At 38.1% G+C, this 17,815-nt stretch overlaps 1 protein-coding gene across 1 annotated transcript in view; it reads right to left on the bottom strand.

Annotated features, from left to right (window-relative positions):
- The window catches only part of SUGP1 (SURP and G-patch domain containing 1), a 397,363-nt gene that overhangs the window by 275,884 nt on the left and 103,664 nt on the right, over nt 1-17,815 (bottom strand). The window contains exon 4 of the mRNA XM_044054782.1: nt 14,982-15,105. Within this exon, the coding sequence (XP_043910717.1) occupies nt 14,982-15,105 (124 nt within the window). The remainder of the gene's footprint in view (nt 1-14,981; nt 15,106-17,815) is intronic.

Genomic DNA, 17,815 nt, shown 5'->3' with positions numbered 1-17,815 from the left:
TTCATGCGAGAAGGAATCAGCAAAAGCCACTGACCTAATGTACATCTCTGGAAAGCAAGCCAGGTGCAGGCTATCAGCGGGCAGGATACCCCACATATTATCACGTAAAAGTGAACAGTATAAATCAGTGGCACAATAAATTACAAAATTTGCTATTTAGTGCAACAATCTTGTTGACTCCCACCTTTATTCAATCAACTGTACTTCAGATCACACATTCTTGCTGGCAAGTACATTTTTTTGGCTACTGCTTTAAGATACAACAAGCATGAGATACCAGTGATGAATAGATTTACTGCTTCAACAAGGACTAGCATAAAGCAGTTGTGGGTGTACTTGTGGTTATTAGCTTACACACAAAGTAGAGACACATTTGAGAAATAATACTGGATACTGTACATTTAAATATTATGCAATCACTAGTTTTCACTGTTTTAAAGCGGGCTTAGGAATTCAAACCTAATCAAGTATATAACTTGTGTCCACACCTAAATACATGCTTTACAGCTGCTGCAAAAATTATAATGCAATAACTAAACACTTGAAAAATGTTTCACAGCAGTTACAATATCTGTGAAGCTGTATTAAAGAAACTGTTGTCTGTGCTCCCCAAGTTCACAATATTCCAGGCGATTGCAAGCTGCACCTAAGGTATGTGTACAATGGACTTGAATGCAGCCTCACTCATCACAAAGCTCCATAAATCTATATGGTCAAGCACTATTCCAACAAAAAAACAAACATTCTCAACATTCCCTATCAGGATGTATTCATATGACTTCTACAGGCTGGTAAAGCTAACAGCAGAAGGACTTGAAACCACTGCAAATTTACAAACATACTAAAATCCACACTCCTCAGCAATTACCTACTACAGCATTATTTATTTAACATAAATGTTGGTGAGAGGTTAAGGTTATATTTACAAAATTATCAGACCAGCCCACATAATGTTTACATAAGCCAGCCACCACAATTTTGCTGAGTAAATACAGCTAGCCATTATAGATAAATGTAGTTATTTGTGCCTTCTTAAGTTAACAGGACATTTGACACTCCATGGATTGCAGGTTCAGTTAGCCTATATGAAAATTTAGACAACTGCACTGAATTCCTCAGTGACAATGCAAGCATTACAAGAGTTAGCAACACTTTCATGCGTGGCAAACTGTACAAAGACACAGCAATTGGCAATGTTATCACACACACACTAGCTGCATGACTGCACTAATGATGAAACTTGTAGTACTTTGTGTCTGGCCTTTAATATAATGTCACCTCCCCAAGCGCTTCTGGTCTCTAGTGAGACTAGTTCAAATTCCCCTAACTGGGCATACCCCTTCATGTTCCCTCTACACAATGTCTGGTACCTTTCCTCAGGACTCTGTCCAACAGCCCGATAGCCTCTTGCTGCTACCTTCAGAACTTTTCAGTGTTCACTATTTGCCATACCCAGTGCCAAACAGAACTTCCAAGTTTCATCACCCTGATAATATACCCCAATTTTCTGTCTGTTGCATTTTCAAAGCCCTTACTCTGCTTCCAGTGTCCCTATCCAATTGTGAGAGCAAACTTTTTTCCTAGCAGTCATTCTCAGCCCCATTACCCTGGTCAATAATTCACACAAGCATCATTAGGACTCAAATGAAAGCACTTGCCATCTTTCTCTACAATAAGCTTCACATGCCAGTTATACACAGTCAGCTTTTCAAAATCCTTCCTATAACAACACTTCCCCATATATACACATCTTTTGTGTCATCAGTGAGGACCTTACTCCTGTTACCATTCCTTCAGATACAACTGAAACAAGCACAGTGAACTAGTGAACACTGAACAAACTCCTGTGATACACCATTGCTCTTACTTATCACATCCTTAGTCTCACCACAATTTTAATGGTTCTATACTTCAACCATTCCAGAACTTAAACTGAACAAAATGGCACTCTAGGAGTAAGTCACTCCCAAGAAACAAAATTTAAAAAACTCTCTCCAGAAGACAGCCAAAAAGACAGATCAATTCATTATTGAGTTAAAACCCAGCACTAGTGTGATTTCACTCTTTCCGCACTTCTTCAGGTGTTAGTAACATCATTCCCTAATCTAGTTCCCCACTCTCGATCCTAATTTGATCCTACCAATAACAGGACAGAGTTAAAGACTTTTGTGAAGTCCATGTAGGTGCTCATCTGATGGAATACAGGAGACTGCCCATAAACTAGGAGTTAGACTTATGGCAGTATCCAAAAGAGTGCTACAACAAGTTACACTTGCACACCAACTGTGCACAACACAACTTTGCCACACATTTTCAAGATGGCTGCAGACTGAACAGCAGCTTAATTTCAGCTCTCCCACTACGAAATTATAATTACAGGTAAAACTCAGTTGCTGACCAGTAAGCACACTTCCTGTATGCCAGCAAAGAAATTTAGAGAAGCAGAAAGAAAATCAATCAAAAAAGGTGAAAACACTGTCTGAAAAAGGATCCTGTATCTGTTCAGCAAAAAAATGATAAAGCTTCAGCTTTGGTACAACAGACGGCTTTCAGTAATTTAGAGAAAAAATGAATCAAATATATTCAGAGATAATTGATATATTCTTTCAATGTTTCATTTATTTTAAACAAAAGTCTGGAACAATAGAAGCTTTATCTAGCTATTCAGATTAACTAAAAACTACACACATCAGAGGTTACAACAAAGAACAGGCTGGCTGAGTAAGACCCTTCTCAAGAAGAGAAGTTTCAAAAGACTGGTAAAGTTAGAAAACAGAGCACACAGAAGAAACCTGAAATTTTCTGCTGTACCAGAGAAATATGAAGACTATTAACTTTATGAAAACACAAGTAAGCAAGATGACTGGTATTCCACAGCAGGATTTAACTGAAGCTCTAACCCTGGCCATGAGAAAGCAGCCAAACCCTATTATCAGTAAAGATGCAATCATAACAGTATTAAAACTGGATACAGCAAAGTGTTTGTGGAAAATGATTGCTCACCGCACACCAGGCAAAAGAAACAAATTTAACCCAGCAATCATTGAACATCAAGAAGCGAGATTCAAGCTGCTATATACAGCTGACAGAGTATTTTTTTCCTGGAGGATCAGACTTTTTTTTGATGCAGAACAGGCTAAAAAGGAAACAAAGTTTATCCAACAAAAGGTCAGCCAACAAACATAAGGGGACTATGCTTCTCAGTCAGAGAAACTTAGAGACAGAAAAAAGCACAGCAGTTGACTAGAAAAATCAGGAGTACCTTGGAATTGGACTAGACTGGAGGTGTTGAGACATGGAGGGGAACAGGAAGAAGACAAGCAACACTGACATTTTTCAATAAATGGGAGACTACAAAGCATCAATCATATTTTGTGAAATACGGCTGGAAAGTGATGGTGTGATAATGAATGTTGTTGGTGCATATGGTCTGCAAGTTGAGTGTACGACGGATGAGAAAGAAAAATTTTGGAGCGAGCTGGATGAAGTGGTGGTGAATGTACCCGAGGGTGAGAGAGAGTGGTGATTGGAGTGGATTTCAATGGGCATATTGGTGAAGGGAACAGAGGGTATGAGGAAGTGATGGGTAGGTATGGTGTTAAGGAGAGGAATGTACAAGGTCAGATGGTAGTGCATTTTTCGAAAAGGATGGCCATGGCTGTGGTGAATACTTATTTTAAGAAGAGGGAGGAGCACAGAAAGACGTACAAAAGTGGAGGAAGATGCACACAGGTGGACTATATCCTATGTAGGAGGACCAGCCTGAAAAAGACTGGAGACTGTAAAGCGGTGGCAGGAGAAAGTGGAGTTAAGCAGCATAGGATAGTGGCCTGTAGGATAACGCTAGTGATAAAGAAGAGGATGAGGAGTGTGAGGGCATTGCCAAGGATCAAATAGTAGGAGTTGAAAAAGGGTGGTTGTGAGGTGGAGTTTAGGGAAGAGTTAAGACGGGCACTGAGTGGCAGTAAGGAGTTAAATAGCTGGGCAACTACAGCAGAGCTGGTAAGGGAGACAGCTAGAAACGTGCTTGGTGTGACATCTGGACAGAGGACAGAGGACAGAGGAAGGAGGATCGAGGAAGTACAGCAAAGTATACATGTTGGCAAACAAGACGTGGGATTGTCACAAATATGAAGACAGTAGACAGGAGTACAAAGAGATGACAGAAGTGGCAAAGGATAAGCCGTATGGAGAGTTGTATGAAAGGTTGAAAAAAAGGACTTGTACCAATTGGGTAGACAGAGTGACCGAGCTGGGAAAGATGTGCAGCAGGTAAGGGTGATAAAAGATAATGAGGGCAACATACTTGCAAAGCGAGGAGAGTGTGTTGAACAGATGGCGGGAGTACTTTGAGGGGCTGATGAATGAAGAGAGAGAAAGAAGGTTGGATGATGTGGGGATAGTGAATCAGGAAGTACAACAGATTAGCAAAGAGAAGCAAGGACAGCTATGAAGACCAAACACAAGGTGACCAAAGTGCAGTAGTGGAAAACTAAAGAAAAAAAAAAAAAAAAGCACTGGATACCACGTCTCCTCCCAATGTCACACAATTTATTGAAGCACCAAACAGGGAAGCACAAAGTCAACACAAACAAGAAAACATTAACTCTCCTATAATATTCCACACGTTTTCATCCAAAAAACTTAATCAAATGTAAAAAATGGAGGTCACAATACTGGAAGATGACAAAACAGCAGGCAGAACAGGCTAGAAAACTATCCTTGCCCGTTCTGCCTGCTGCTTTGGCATCTTCCAGTAGTGTGACCTCCATTCTTTTACATCTGATTAAGTTTTTTGGATGGAAATGTGTGGATATTATAGGAGAGTTAATGTTTTCTTGTTTGTGCTGACTTTGTGTTTGACAGCTATGAACAGGATGAAGAATGGAAAAGCCGTTGGTCCAGATGACATGCCTGTGGAAGCATGGAGGTGTTTAGGAGAGATGGCAGTGGAATTTTTAACCAGATTGTTTAAAATCTTAGAAAGTGAGAGGAGGCCCGAAGAGTGGAGTAGTAGTGTTTTGGTACGGATTTTTAAGAATAAGGATGAAGTGCAGAACTGTAGTAATCAGAGTTATAACATGATCAGTCACAGCATGAAGTTATGGGAAAGCACTGGAAGCTAGGTTAAGAAAGGAGGTAATTATTAGTGAGCAGCAGTATGGTTTCATGCCGGGAAAGAGCACTACAGATGCAACGTTTGCTCAGAGTGTTGATGGAGAAGTATAGAGAAGGTCAGAAGGAGCTGCACCGTCTCTTTGTGGCCTTAGAGAAAGCACATGACAGGGTGCCTAGAGAGGAGTTGTGGTATTATATAAAGAAGTTGGGAGTGGCAGAGAAGTATGTAAGAATGGTACACGATATGTACGAGGGTAGTGTGACACATGCATTTAAGGTGGAAGTGGGATTAAATCAAAGATCAGCTCTGAGCCCTTTCTTATTTGCAGTGGTGACAGGTTGACAGACGAGATTTGACAGATGTCCCAGAGGACTATGATGTTTGCGGATGACACTGTGACCTGCAGTGACAGTAGGGAACAGGTTGAGGAGGCCCTGGAGAGGTGGAGATATACTCTACAGAAGACAGGAATGAAAATCAGCAGGACTAAGATAAAATATATGTGTGAATGAGAGGGAGGACAGAGGAATGGTGAGATACAGGGAGTAAAGTTGGCGAAGGTGAAAGAGTTTAAATACTCGGGATCAGCAGTTCAGAGTAATGGTTTGCGTGGAACAGAGGTGAAGATAGTATAGAAAGGGTGGAGAAGAGTGTCAGTAGTGATTTGTGACAGATAGGTACCAGTAAGAGTGAAAGGAAAAGTCTACAGAGGGTACTGAGACCAGCTATGTTATATGGGTTGGAGATCTTGGCATTGAAAAAAAAGAAAGGAGTCAGAGCTGGAGGGGGCAGAGTTAAAGACGTTAAGACTTGCACTGGGTGTGATAAGGATGGACAGGATTAGGAATCAGTATAATCAGAGGGTCGGATCAGGTTGGACGGTTTGGAGACGTCCAAGAGGAGAGATCGCATTGGTTTGGACATGTGCCGAGGAGAGATGCTGGGTAAACTGGGAAAAGGATGCCAAGAGTGGCGAGAGAGGACATGCAGGTGGTTGGTGTGAGAGACCAAGATGCAGAGGACACGTAGAAATGGAAACAGATGATCTGCTGTGGCGACCCCCAGCAGGAACAGCCGGATGAAGGTAGCTTTGCAAGAAAAAGTGGCAGAAAAATGCCGAACTTCTGTTGACTTTGCTAAACTTGTGAGTGGACTGCAAAGCATACAACCCATGTTATCGCATTAATTTTAGACAAAAAGAGAACGTATTTTTTTGTTCATATTAGTATTTGTATTAAACATTTCATAATATAAACTGCATTTTATATATAGTAGAGCAGTTTTGTGTAGCAAGTCAGTCGTATTTTAAACGTGGTAGGGGTGTGTTCACTAACAAATGTACTTGTTAAACTTACTAAACAAGTACTATGTTTTAGTTGAAAGAAATGTAGGCTTTACAGAATAAAATAAAAAGCTTAACAAAAGCAAGTTCAATGTTAATATGCTGTGATCCTGGAATTCTGGGGTGAAGTGTAAAAGTGCACAGATTATATTAAATGAAAAATTAAGATATTTTATCTTATTTTCACAAGGGTGAATGCTTAGATTAATGCTCCTGGCTTAAGTATTATGTGTGAGGAAGTAGGCTGGAAAAATGAGACAAACATCATAAGACAAAGTGTGTGTGTGTGTGTTGTGTGTGTGTGTGTGTGTGTGTGTGTGTGTGTGTGTGTGTGTGTGTGTGTGTGTGTTTCGGCTTTTCCCGGTTAGGGGTTGCCACAGCAGAACTCCGGTCCGCTAATGATTGGTAGTGGATTTTTACGTACCGGGTTACCAGCCCTCACGCACAAACTTCAACGAAGGCACGCCCCATCCATGTATGCCTCCACACAGAAGACACTCTAGCTGAAAATAGAATGGGACAACGTCTTGCTATGAGGCAACAACACTACCACAGCACCACCACCATCATAAAAGACAAAGATGAGGAGATAAAAACAAACGGTGACATACAATCAAGCTGCAGGAAAGTCACAGAAATAGATGGTATTCCTGTGGAAATTTGGAAGCTGGGGGGAAAAAAATCGATAAAGATCTGAAAGGTTTTGCTTAACAGCAATTTAAAAGTAGGAGAAGCTCCTGGAAGAAAAACAGTGGTGCCTGTAATATCTAAAGACAGTAAAGACTCATCAGACCCAGCTGCATATAGGCCCAAACCATGAAATTAAAATGTTTATGTTGATAATAGCTAAAAGAATGGCAAAGGTATTGCCAAAATTGATAGATTTGGATCAATGTGGTTTTGTGGTGGGGAGGCAAACATTTGATCACATTAACAGAACCAATGATGATCTGGGGGGTAGCAGAGTGTAAGAAAATACTACTGTTGGCAAGTATTAATGCAGAAAATGCATTCAACAGATTTAGCTGGGATTTTATGAGTAGGACAAAGTAAGCATTTGCATTCCATGAGACTAAGGTTAACTGGGAGGACAGATGAGAGATCAGAGGTAAAAATTTAAATTGAGATGGTTCCTCTCTGACAAGCTGCGTCAGAACAGAGGAACCAGGCAGGGGTATTCTCTTTTCTCTTTCTTACTTGTTTTACATTTAAAGCCACTGAAAAAGAAAATAAGGGACTCAGAAATTAAAGGATATAACTTGTATGGTAATCAAGAAAAACTGGCTTTATTTGCAGAAAATATTATTTTGTACCTGATAAATCCAGAAAAGGACATCTCGGTGTATGGAACATTTTAAGACAGTTTCTAGTCTTTTTGAGATATAAAATTAATGTAGACAAAAAGCCTATAGCTGTAAACTATGTGCCCACACATTAATTGGTCCAGTAAAGCCCATATTTATGGGAACATGATAAAATGAAGTATTTAAGAGTACAGATTTAAAAGGATTCTGCTATGGCAGCTACAGATATGTAGGAAAAGAATAAACAAAAGATAATGCAAAAACTGAAAAACTAGAAGCTCTTTTTTATGGGTATGGCTAGCAAGATACAAGCAGTGAAAATGCTTTTATTCCCTTTAGTTTTATACACAGGTCAAGCATACATATATCATTTTTTTTATCTACCAGAGGAGACGTTGTGGACAATAATTAAAGAACTGAAGGAATTTATCTGGGAGGGGAAGAGGGCAAAGTTCAAATGGGACAAGTTGATCCTTCCAACAGGACAAGGCGGTTTAGTATTACCTGATTTGAAGAGGAACTAGAGTTACACATAGTTAAAGCTCATATACATAACACAAACAGAAAATACAAGTCAAAGTGGAAACTGCTGATGAAAGGGAGATTCAGAAAAAGTAGAGCATGGGATTTTGGATGCAGATCCTAAGGAGAATAACAGCCATACAGAGTATCATACTCATAAAAAGTAGCAGAAAGCATTCTAAGAACTAAGCTATCACAAGCATGGAGAAAGGAGATTTTTGCTAATATGGCTGACTGCAATTGGAGGAATAAAGAATAGGCAAGATGGGGTTGGAATTTACTGCAGAAAACTGTCTAAGGGTCCGGGGTATTGAAAGCAAATAACTAGAGAGGGAAAATTAAACGAATGAGAAGAGGCCATGAAGACATCTGAACTGTAGGCAAGACTGCCTGCCAAATCAGGGATTGAGATCAGAATATAAGCAAACAGAAAAAATAGGGGAATCCTAATTGAAAGACCTGCTCTGGGAGAGTTTTCAGTGGAATCTAAAACAGAAGCTGCTGCTAAAAACGGATAATTAGAAGGACAAATAAAATACTGCACAATAACTATAGGAATCAATAGGAGGAGGTTTGGAAAGACTGGGAAGAGATATTGGAACACAATTCACAATGAAACAACGGGAGGGCACACACATGACTCCCAAGCATGCAACAAAGTCTAGAAGATCCATAATTTTTGCTTGGAAGTGTTTGCATCAGTATTTCTACACCCCAAGCAAACTCCAAAGAATTTTTCTTCAGGTAGATGACAAATGGAGGTGAGTTGGGGAAGAAAGAAGCATCTGTGAACATGTGTTTAGCTGGGATACAAGATTTGAAAGGTCTAAACATACGGCCTTGTTAAGCTTTATTCTGATGGCTGCCAAAAAGTAATTACTAGAAAATGGAAATCAGATTCTAAACTAACCATATTTGAAGTAGTGCAAATTTAACAGAGATAAAAAACAAAGTGAGATCTTTACTAAAAAGGTAGGAGCAAACTACACTGAAGAAAATGGAAGTTATGGGAATATATGCAGAAACGCTGTGGAATCACTTTTTTGTTTTATTGTTGGATATGCAGAAACATGTTTTTGAAGGGGAATGAGGTTTATGGGAAGGCAGGAAATGATTAATGTTGGACTGATTACACTGCACAGAAGATATGTATAATATGTGAAACTGTGAACATGTTAATATGTTTTTCTTTTATATAAACTTAAGATGGATTATGTCACAAGTGATAATTCAATAAAAAAAATTTTACATTTTTTTTAGAGCTGCCCTCAGCTCCAGATTTCTCAAGTGGCACCAAACATTTATTGGCTTACGGACACTGAAGTCTCTTTTTAAATCACTGAAAATACTTTACTATAAATATGTGATTTATATCATAAAATACTGTCAAGAACAAAATTGCTTTACTTGATTACCATTTCCTTTTTTCTACCTCTTCTTTTTCCCCCCTTTTACTGTTCTTCCAAACATTAATTACACCAAAGTGAGGCATATTCTTGTCAGCCCCCCAACAATTTTAACAAGGTCAACAAACATACAATCTTTCCTCGGACAGTTCTTGTAAAGCCATATTTCTCAAATGAGAGATGTTTTACTGTCTCATTTATTCACTAATTTCAGTGTTGCTGGTCTTCTTCCTGTTCATTTCCATCTCCCAACTCCAGACTCTGCTTCAAATCCAAGGTACTCCTGATTTTTCTAGTCAACTCCTGTGCTTTCCTCTCTCTCAAGCATTTTCTTTTGGAGCACTGGAAAAGGTTTCAGTGGCAAAGAATCGCTATGAGCATTACCACCAGAATGAATGCTTAGTCTGTTCTGCATCAAAAAATGACTTCCATCCTCCAAGAAAAAACATTCTGAAGACAGCTGGACAAAGCAGCTTGAATCCCGTGCCTCCCTCTCAGCAATCCCTGACTGCTGGGATTTTGTCTCTCTTGTGCCTGGTGTACATAATCATTTTCCACAAACACTGTCTCCAACTTCTATATTTTGCCCTTCTGCCACAGTTTTGTCAGGATCAACTATTTTGGCTGGTATGATTGCATCTTTACTAATATAGGTCTTGACTACTACTTTCTCTTGGACAGCTATGGAGCATGCACATCATGTGCCCTTTCAATTAACAAATCCTGCTGTGGAATACCAGCCCAGTTACTCATTTCACAGGTCTGTTCTTTCCAGTTTCTCTGGTATAGCAGAAAAGCTCAGGTACTCTCTCTGTATGATCTGTCCTCTAGCTCTACCATGTTTGAAAAGGCTTTTCTTGAGCAGTCTCATACTCAGCCAGCCTTTTCTTCATTTCAATCTCCCATTTCTGTAGTTTTAAGAGTTCATATGAATAGCAGTTTAAAGCTTCACCCATTTTTATACTCCTTCAGTGTTTCATTTTAATCAGCTCTGAGCACATTTGATTTATTTTTCTTCTAAATTACTGGAGACCATCTTTGTAACAAGGCTGGAGCATAAACTGCCTTCTACTGAACAGCTGCAGGATTCTTCTCAGTCAGTGTTTACTCTATTGTTTCTAGTTAAGTTTGTTTCATGCTCTCTAAGTTTCTTCTTTGCTCGCATCCAGGCAGTGTACTTGGTAGCCAGTAGCTGAATTTTACTAAAACAAGCAGAATTACTAGACCTTATTTATCAACTTATTTTTAAACAATGGAAAAAGTGAAATTAAGCAGTAATCAATGTGCAGCTATCTTGGAAAGCCCATGTTGTGGAACATCTTGAGACAGTTTCTAGTCTTTTGGGGATAATGAAGATAAAACAAAGTTTACAGATGTAAATAATGTACTCAAACACAAATTCTTTCAACAATGAATAAGATAAAGTATTTAGGAGTAGGAATTATTCTGTTATAACATGTAAGGATATGTGGGAAGAGTTCAAAATACAACTGCTACCTGTGAAACAATGTCCTTACTTTATACTTACCTCTCGGCTATTTAAACTCGTCATGAATGACACCTTCCTTCCACTACCCTTTAGACTATTCCGAAATGCACCAATATACTACTTTACACACTAACTACTCATTTCCCCTCCTCCAAATCCAGCAAAACTAGGCTTTGATGTACAGATCATGCTTTCTCAGTCCTTGGTCCCAAACTGTGGAAATATCTCCCTTCTTTTCTTAAAGGTAATTCCTCATCGCATTTTCCATTCACAAATAAAAGCACATTTCAAGACTAAGAAAATGCAACTGCAGTCTGTGGTCATATAACTTAACCTCTTAATTCCCTTCTTTTAGCAACATATCCTGTTCTGACTCCGTTTTGATGGCTATTCTTTCAGCATACCAACTCTGATGCTACTCTATACATAACAGACAAACATATTCTGCTTTTTTCAGTCACGCTGCACTTGTCAATTCTCTATTGCCTTTAAACTCTTTAAAACAACTATGACATTCACTTTGTATATAATAATGTATACATTGCATTTTGTCAAAAACATTCTATATAATGTTATGTAACTACAGGGTTTTCACCAGGCTAAGACTGAAATAGGTCAAATGGGACCAGTGCTATACCCTGGTTAACAAATTCAAAAATAAACTAAAATAAATACAAAATATTAATAGCAAGATACAAGCAGTTAAAATGTTTTTAGTCCCTTTAGTTTTATATATGGATCATGCATACTTTTAAATCAGCTAGAGGAGAAGTTGTGGACAAACATTAACAAACAGCTGAAGGAATTTACCTGGGAGGGAAAGAGGGCAAGAGTTAAGTTTATCCTTCCAAAAGAACAAGGTGATTTGGATTACCTTACTTGAATGGATGTTTTAGAGCTGCACAGTTAAGGCTCATAGGTGCATATAAAAAACAAGCTGAAGATTATAATTCAAAATGGAAAGGGATGATTATGAAGTGGGGGTGGTTCAAGAAATAAGAGTGGGATGTTGTTACATATATAGATCCTTAAGAAATGACCAACATCACCCAAAATAATACATTTATTATGCAACAGAAAGTATTTTAGGAACCAAGCCAATAGGGATGACTGCAAGTAGGAGTACAGAAAATAGGCAAGAGAGGGCTCAAATTTACCACAGAAACCTGGCAAAGGAACCAATTTATTAGGAGCAAATAACTAGAGGGGGGAAATTTAAACTGGAATGATTGGACTGCAGGCTAGAGACTGCCTTCTGGTAAGAGTATGGGCAAAAAGAATGGGATAGAAGAATCCTAAGTGAAAGACCTGCTTTGGTAGAGTTTTTAGGTGAATCTACTAGAACAGAAGCTGTTGTTAAAAAAAGGATAATTAGTAGGGCATACAAAATATTGCACAACTACAAAAATCAGAGGAGGTTAGAAAAGATAGAGAAGAAAGAGTGGAAAAGCAATTTGCAAGGAAACAAAAGGAGGACACACGTGTGGCTCCCATGTATGCAACAAAGTCCAGAAAATTCAGTATTTTTGCTTGGCAGTGTTTGAATACCTATTTTCATACCTCAAGGAAACGTAAAAGAATTTTTCCTCTGGTAGACAGCAAATGTTGGACGCGAGATGGCAAAATATGTTTTTGGAGTGTAATGAGCAGACAGATTTTAAAAATTCCTTACAGAGTACTCTGTCAGAAATAATAGGCAAGCAAATGGCTGTAACTAAGGGAATGAGTGTTTTGAGCTAGGGCAGAAGATCTGAATTGCCTAGGCATAGTAAGGCCTTGTATTTAATTCTGCTGGCTGTCAAAAAAAGTAATACTAGAAAATGGAAAACAAAGTCTAAAACTGTATCTGAAGTACTGAATATTATTAGAGAGTAAACAACTACAAGAGGAATCTTAAAAAAAGGAAAAGGAGCAAAATTACATGGAAATAAATGAAAATTCTGGTAACAATACATGCAGAATAAAGCTCAAGTGGAAGTAGAAAGCAAGGTTTAAGCGATGGCAGGAACTCAGAATTATGGAATGTTGGACTGATGACAGTTACAAAGAAAGAAAAATACCTGATGTATAATGTATGTATTTTTTTTTTGTCTCTTTCAGCTTTTCCCGGTTAGGGGTCGCCACAGCGGAACTCCTGTCCGCTAATGATTGGCAGCTGATTTTTACGTACCGGCTTGCTAGGCCTGACGCACAACCTTCAACGAAGGTACGCCCATTCACGCATGTCTCCACGCAGAAGACGCTCTGAGAATCGAACCGGACAGCGTCTTACTGTGAGGCGACAACGCTACCGCAGCACCACCACTGTGGGTGTATAATATATGCATGTATAATGTATGTAAAATGAAAAAAAAAAATGTTAACACGGTTCTTTTCTTAATGTAAATTTCCCTAGGTCTTAAGTGATCGATATCGGTCATGTGACCAAACAGATCCAGACTACCATAACATAATTTACTTTGTGATAACAGGTAATTAGGATAGGCCTAACAGTTGTTTTATTCCACTTTAAGGCAGAAGTTATCTTCTGTTGAAAGACAAACACTACTATGCAATGCAGAAAGCAGCTGTTAGTTGGTCACAAATAACTGCAATTTTTTTCACGATACACAGTCGGGACTGCTGCTGTTCTTGTCTTAAAAGTAAACCTGAAGTGAAAAAAAACGGGAGAGACTACTGCACTATAGGCATGGTTAATTTAAACTGGGCATTCATCAAATAATTAAATCAGAACTGAAGTTTACTTAGTATAAATACCATTTGAGGCCACCCCTGAAAACAGGCCATTAGCCTGGTGGGACGATCCTGGTTAAAGGAGAAATAAAAAAAAAACTTTAATGTACTGAGTGGTTATATAAGCCATTACTTACAGTGGGAGACTAAATAGTAGTAAAATAGGCACATCTATATGAATGAATGCCTTCTTACAGATTGAACAATAAGTGCCATCATGTCAGTACAGTGGTATTTTTGCATCATTTACACACCCACACATCACACTGAAAAATTACATGCATGGACATTAAGCACAAAACAAAGATGTAATCAAATGCACGTGCAATTTATGTAATGTTGGAGTGAATAACTATTAAAAATAAAACATATGCAAATTATAATGCATGTAAGCATACCTCTGGGCTTCCTTACACAAGAAATTGGGACAAACTCTCAAGAAATAGGGAAACAAAGGCCCAGAAATAGGGGCAGATTTTAAATACTGCTTATTAAACTTAGAAAGTTGCCAAAATAACAGTATTTGTATTATTATGCATTTTCTGCAGGATAGGAAGTCCTAAACTGAAATGCATGTCAGTAATTAAGGAGTTCAATTCTTAGTGATCTGCCAGAAAACTACATTTACAAGGAACAGACCAAATACACATGGAAAAATCTGGACAGTTGAGAGATATGCAATGAAGTGAGAAATGCTAACAAGTGTGTTTTGTCTTCTATCAGTGTGTGTATACCTATGTCTTCAGTTATAATTTTATAAAATGTATTTTTAAAAAACAACTGAGAGGCAAATGAACACAGTAAACATTTTCTGTCCTATGTGTTAAACACATTTCACAGTCCTTGTTAAGCCCAAATTTGTACAAAGTGGTACTAAATGGCCATTACAAAGTAAAAGAATCACAGACACAGAGGTGGCACCATCTACTAAACTCTGATACGGTGGTGAAAAAGCCCCTCAATGCTCCCAGTTAGCATTACACACAGTCTCTGCAATTCTCTCAGCTCATCAAGAAACACAAACTGAAAATGCTAAAAGCAAATATACAAATAAAATAGCACTTACCCAAAGGCAGAATTGTTCTTGTAGTCTTCCATGGCCATCTTTTCAATCTCAGGACCCCCTTCTGCGACAAATCTGGCCAGTTTTTCTATGACGTCTCTGGTGCTTGCATCCTCTGGGGGTAAAACTTTAAGCAGCCTATCAGTACTGGGGCTCAACTCCCACAGCAAACAGTCAACAGCAACAAATGTTCTCTAACAATAGCATCACAGAGGTGGACAAAAGCAGAAGCACGGTGAGAAATGGGGATAACAAGCTAGTCAATGTGTTATAACCACTGTGCTATGCAGGTACTAATCTGGCAACTGGCCTCCAAATTATAAACTCCTTACATGGCAAACAAATTATGACCAGATATGAAGCACAAACCGATACCGATTCAGAAAAGTTAAGATAAGGTTTATTTATTTTAACAGGTTCATAACCCTCTATATACAAATTTTAAGTTGGACTTTTTTGCACAAATGTATGTAAAGTTCAGCAGAGGTGGAAATGGATTTGTCATTACCCATCCATCTTGAAAAGAAAGCAAGTCACATTTCCTGCTCCAGCTGATGAGTGTTTTCTCAGACAGCTTCCTGATAACTTCAATGTAGTGCCTGTAAAAGGTCAGCATTCCACTTTCCACACCACTTAAATTGTGCATAAAACCAGTTACAACATAAACTAAACTCACTGAATGCAGAGCTTTTTCTAAAGAGACAGTTCATCAATATTCAACCCATCTCATCCACAATTCCAAGTGCCCACATGAAATTAGCTAAAAGATGCAGCAAGGTTGTGTGCGTCTGTGTGTGTATAGATATACATGTCTCTCTCTCTCTCTATATATATATATATATATATATATATATATATATATATATATACACATATATACATACATACACATATATACATACACATATATATATATATATATATATATATATATATATACATACATATACATACACACACAAACACACATATATATATATATATATATATATATATATATATATATACATATATATATATACACACACACATACATACACACACAGTTGCATGCATTTCTCTCTGTCGCAGGTTCATGGAAATTAACCCTCCTTGTGTTTCTAAAACATGGGTAAACATTTTGGCAATGTAAAGGCTCCCACTCCTAATTTGGGAAGGGGGGTTGCCAAGTAACCCGTCTAATGGGGCAGCATTAAATTAGCAAAAGATGTTTTCAGAACAGGGTAAATAACAGTGAATGCTAATGGTCATTCTTTAAAAAGATAAAGATAACAGCATCTCATCAAGCAGCAAAAATGACTACTTGTTGAAACGCAAAATTTTTAAGTAAATTTTACCCTTGGTAAGAAAAGGGCATATGTAGCTTTACAAAAGGATTAAAAGGTGTCATTCAGGAAGTTGGGAAACAAATTCAAGAATAAAAACTTTCTAAGGAAGATATACACCAAAAGGAAAACACACGGGGAACAGTAGCAGTCTCCGCTTACTACCAAAATGCAGGTCCCACAGATACAGCAGCTCTGAAGTTACTGCACTGTGAGGCAGAATGATGCTCTGCAAAGTATAATGGAGCACAACCATGGTAACTGTAGAAAGGTACTACCCCCTCAGACTTGCTCAAGTGACAAGTTTCATTCTCATACAGACAAGGTTTCATTCCAGTGTTTCTCATTAAAGGAGCTGGGATCATATATCCCAGATGAGTCCAAAGGCAGTCTTGCCACATAGCAACTAGCATAGCTTAGTGGTTATTTAGCATGCAAACAAATACAAAACCAGTAGTCCTGGGTCTGCAATGGTACTCTCTCAATGTCATGTGAATCAAATCTACACAAAAAAGAAAGATTACAACCAAATAGCTATCAGATTCTGGGAGATCTCAAACAGCAATGCCACTCTGCAAGTACTACTAAACTTTACATAAAATGAATTGTAAAACACTGCATTTTAACTAGGGTACGCTTCTGCCTAGAATTTATAAGTTCCATACCTATAACTAGAAAAATGCATTAGCCTGAACTTCCAATATTCATTGAGCAAAAAAAGGGGGTAGTGTATCCACTCAGCATTTTTCTCTCTATACTTTACTAACACTCATCAAAAAAAATCTTTCAGAAATCGCAATACATGCAAATGACATTAAGAATAAAGATCCAAAGAATAAAATGAATGTCATAACTGGGTGTCTGGGCTCAAATATTCAAAAGTCTCCTTCCCAAATACAGAATTTTTATTGTTGAATTCAAAAGCTAAACAAATGATCTCTACTGCAAAATGCATGCTTGTTTATGCATTTTATTTCATAAAATACTTAGGCAATTAAGCATTTAAGCTTTTTTAATGCTACATACATTAAAATGCATCAAACATGGAGGGAAAAGGTGTCTGAAGTCCCCAAAAGAGAGAAAGACAATTTAGATGCAAACATAAAAATATATTTATATTTAAGTAAAGGTAGTGTACTTAAGTGAAAACTGCTTTCACTAGAACAAGCCCATACAGATAATTATTTGCATTTCCTACAAAATTTACTAATATTTGTCTGATGGGAAACTGCCATCAGTCTCTGTGGATCATCTGCATCTTAGTGGAGCCACCTGCCTTCTTTCTAGTCTCCAAGACCAACTGTAAAGGAGAGACAGAGTTTATTTGACCAAAGAATTGTATAACCACATGGGAACCACACACAAGCAGCTCCAAACCTCTCGTGCTATGCAGTCTCTGGAAAGACTAGATAACCAAGTTATCCAAAATCCTCCAACAGCAGCAAAATGGTAAGATATGCATCTCTGCACACCCTTTAAGAACCCACAATATGTTTAGCTACAACAGAATAT

This window comes from Protopterus annectens, chromosome 13.part0, assembly GCF_019279795.1.
Source record: "Protopterus annectens isolate FY-2018-M chromosome 13.part0, PAN1.0, whole genome shotgun sequence".
NCBI lineage: Eukaryota > Metazoa > Chordata > Ceratodontiformes > Protopteridae > Protopterus > Protopterus annectens.
Note: the sequence above shows the minus strand (reverse complement) of the source record. Positions and strands in the feature narration are given on the sequence as shown.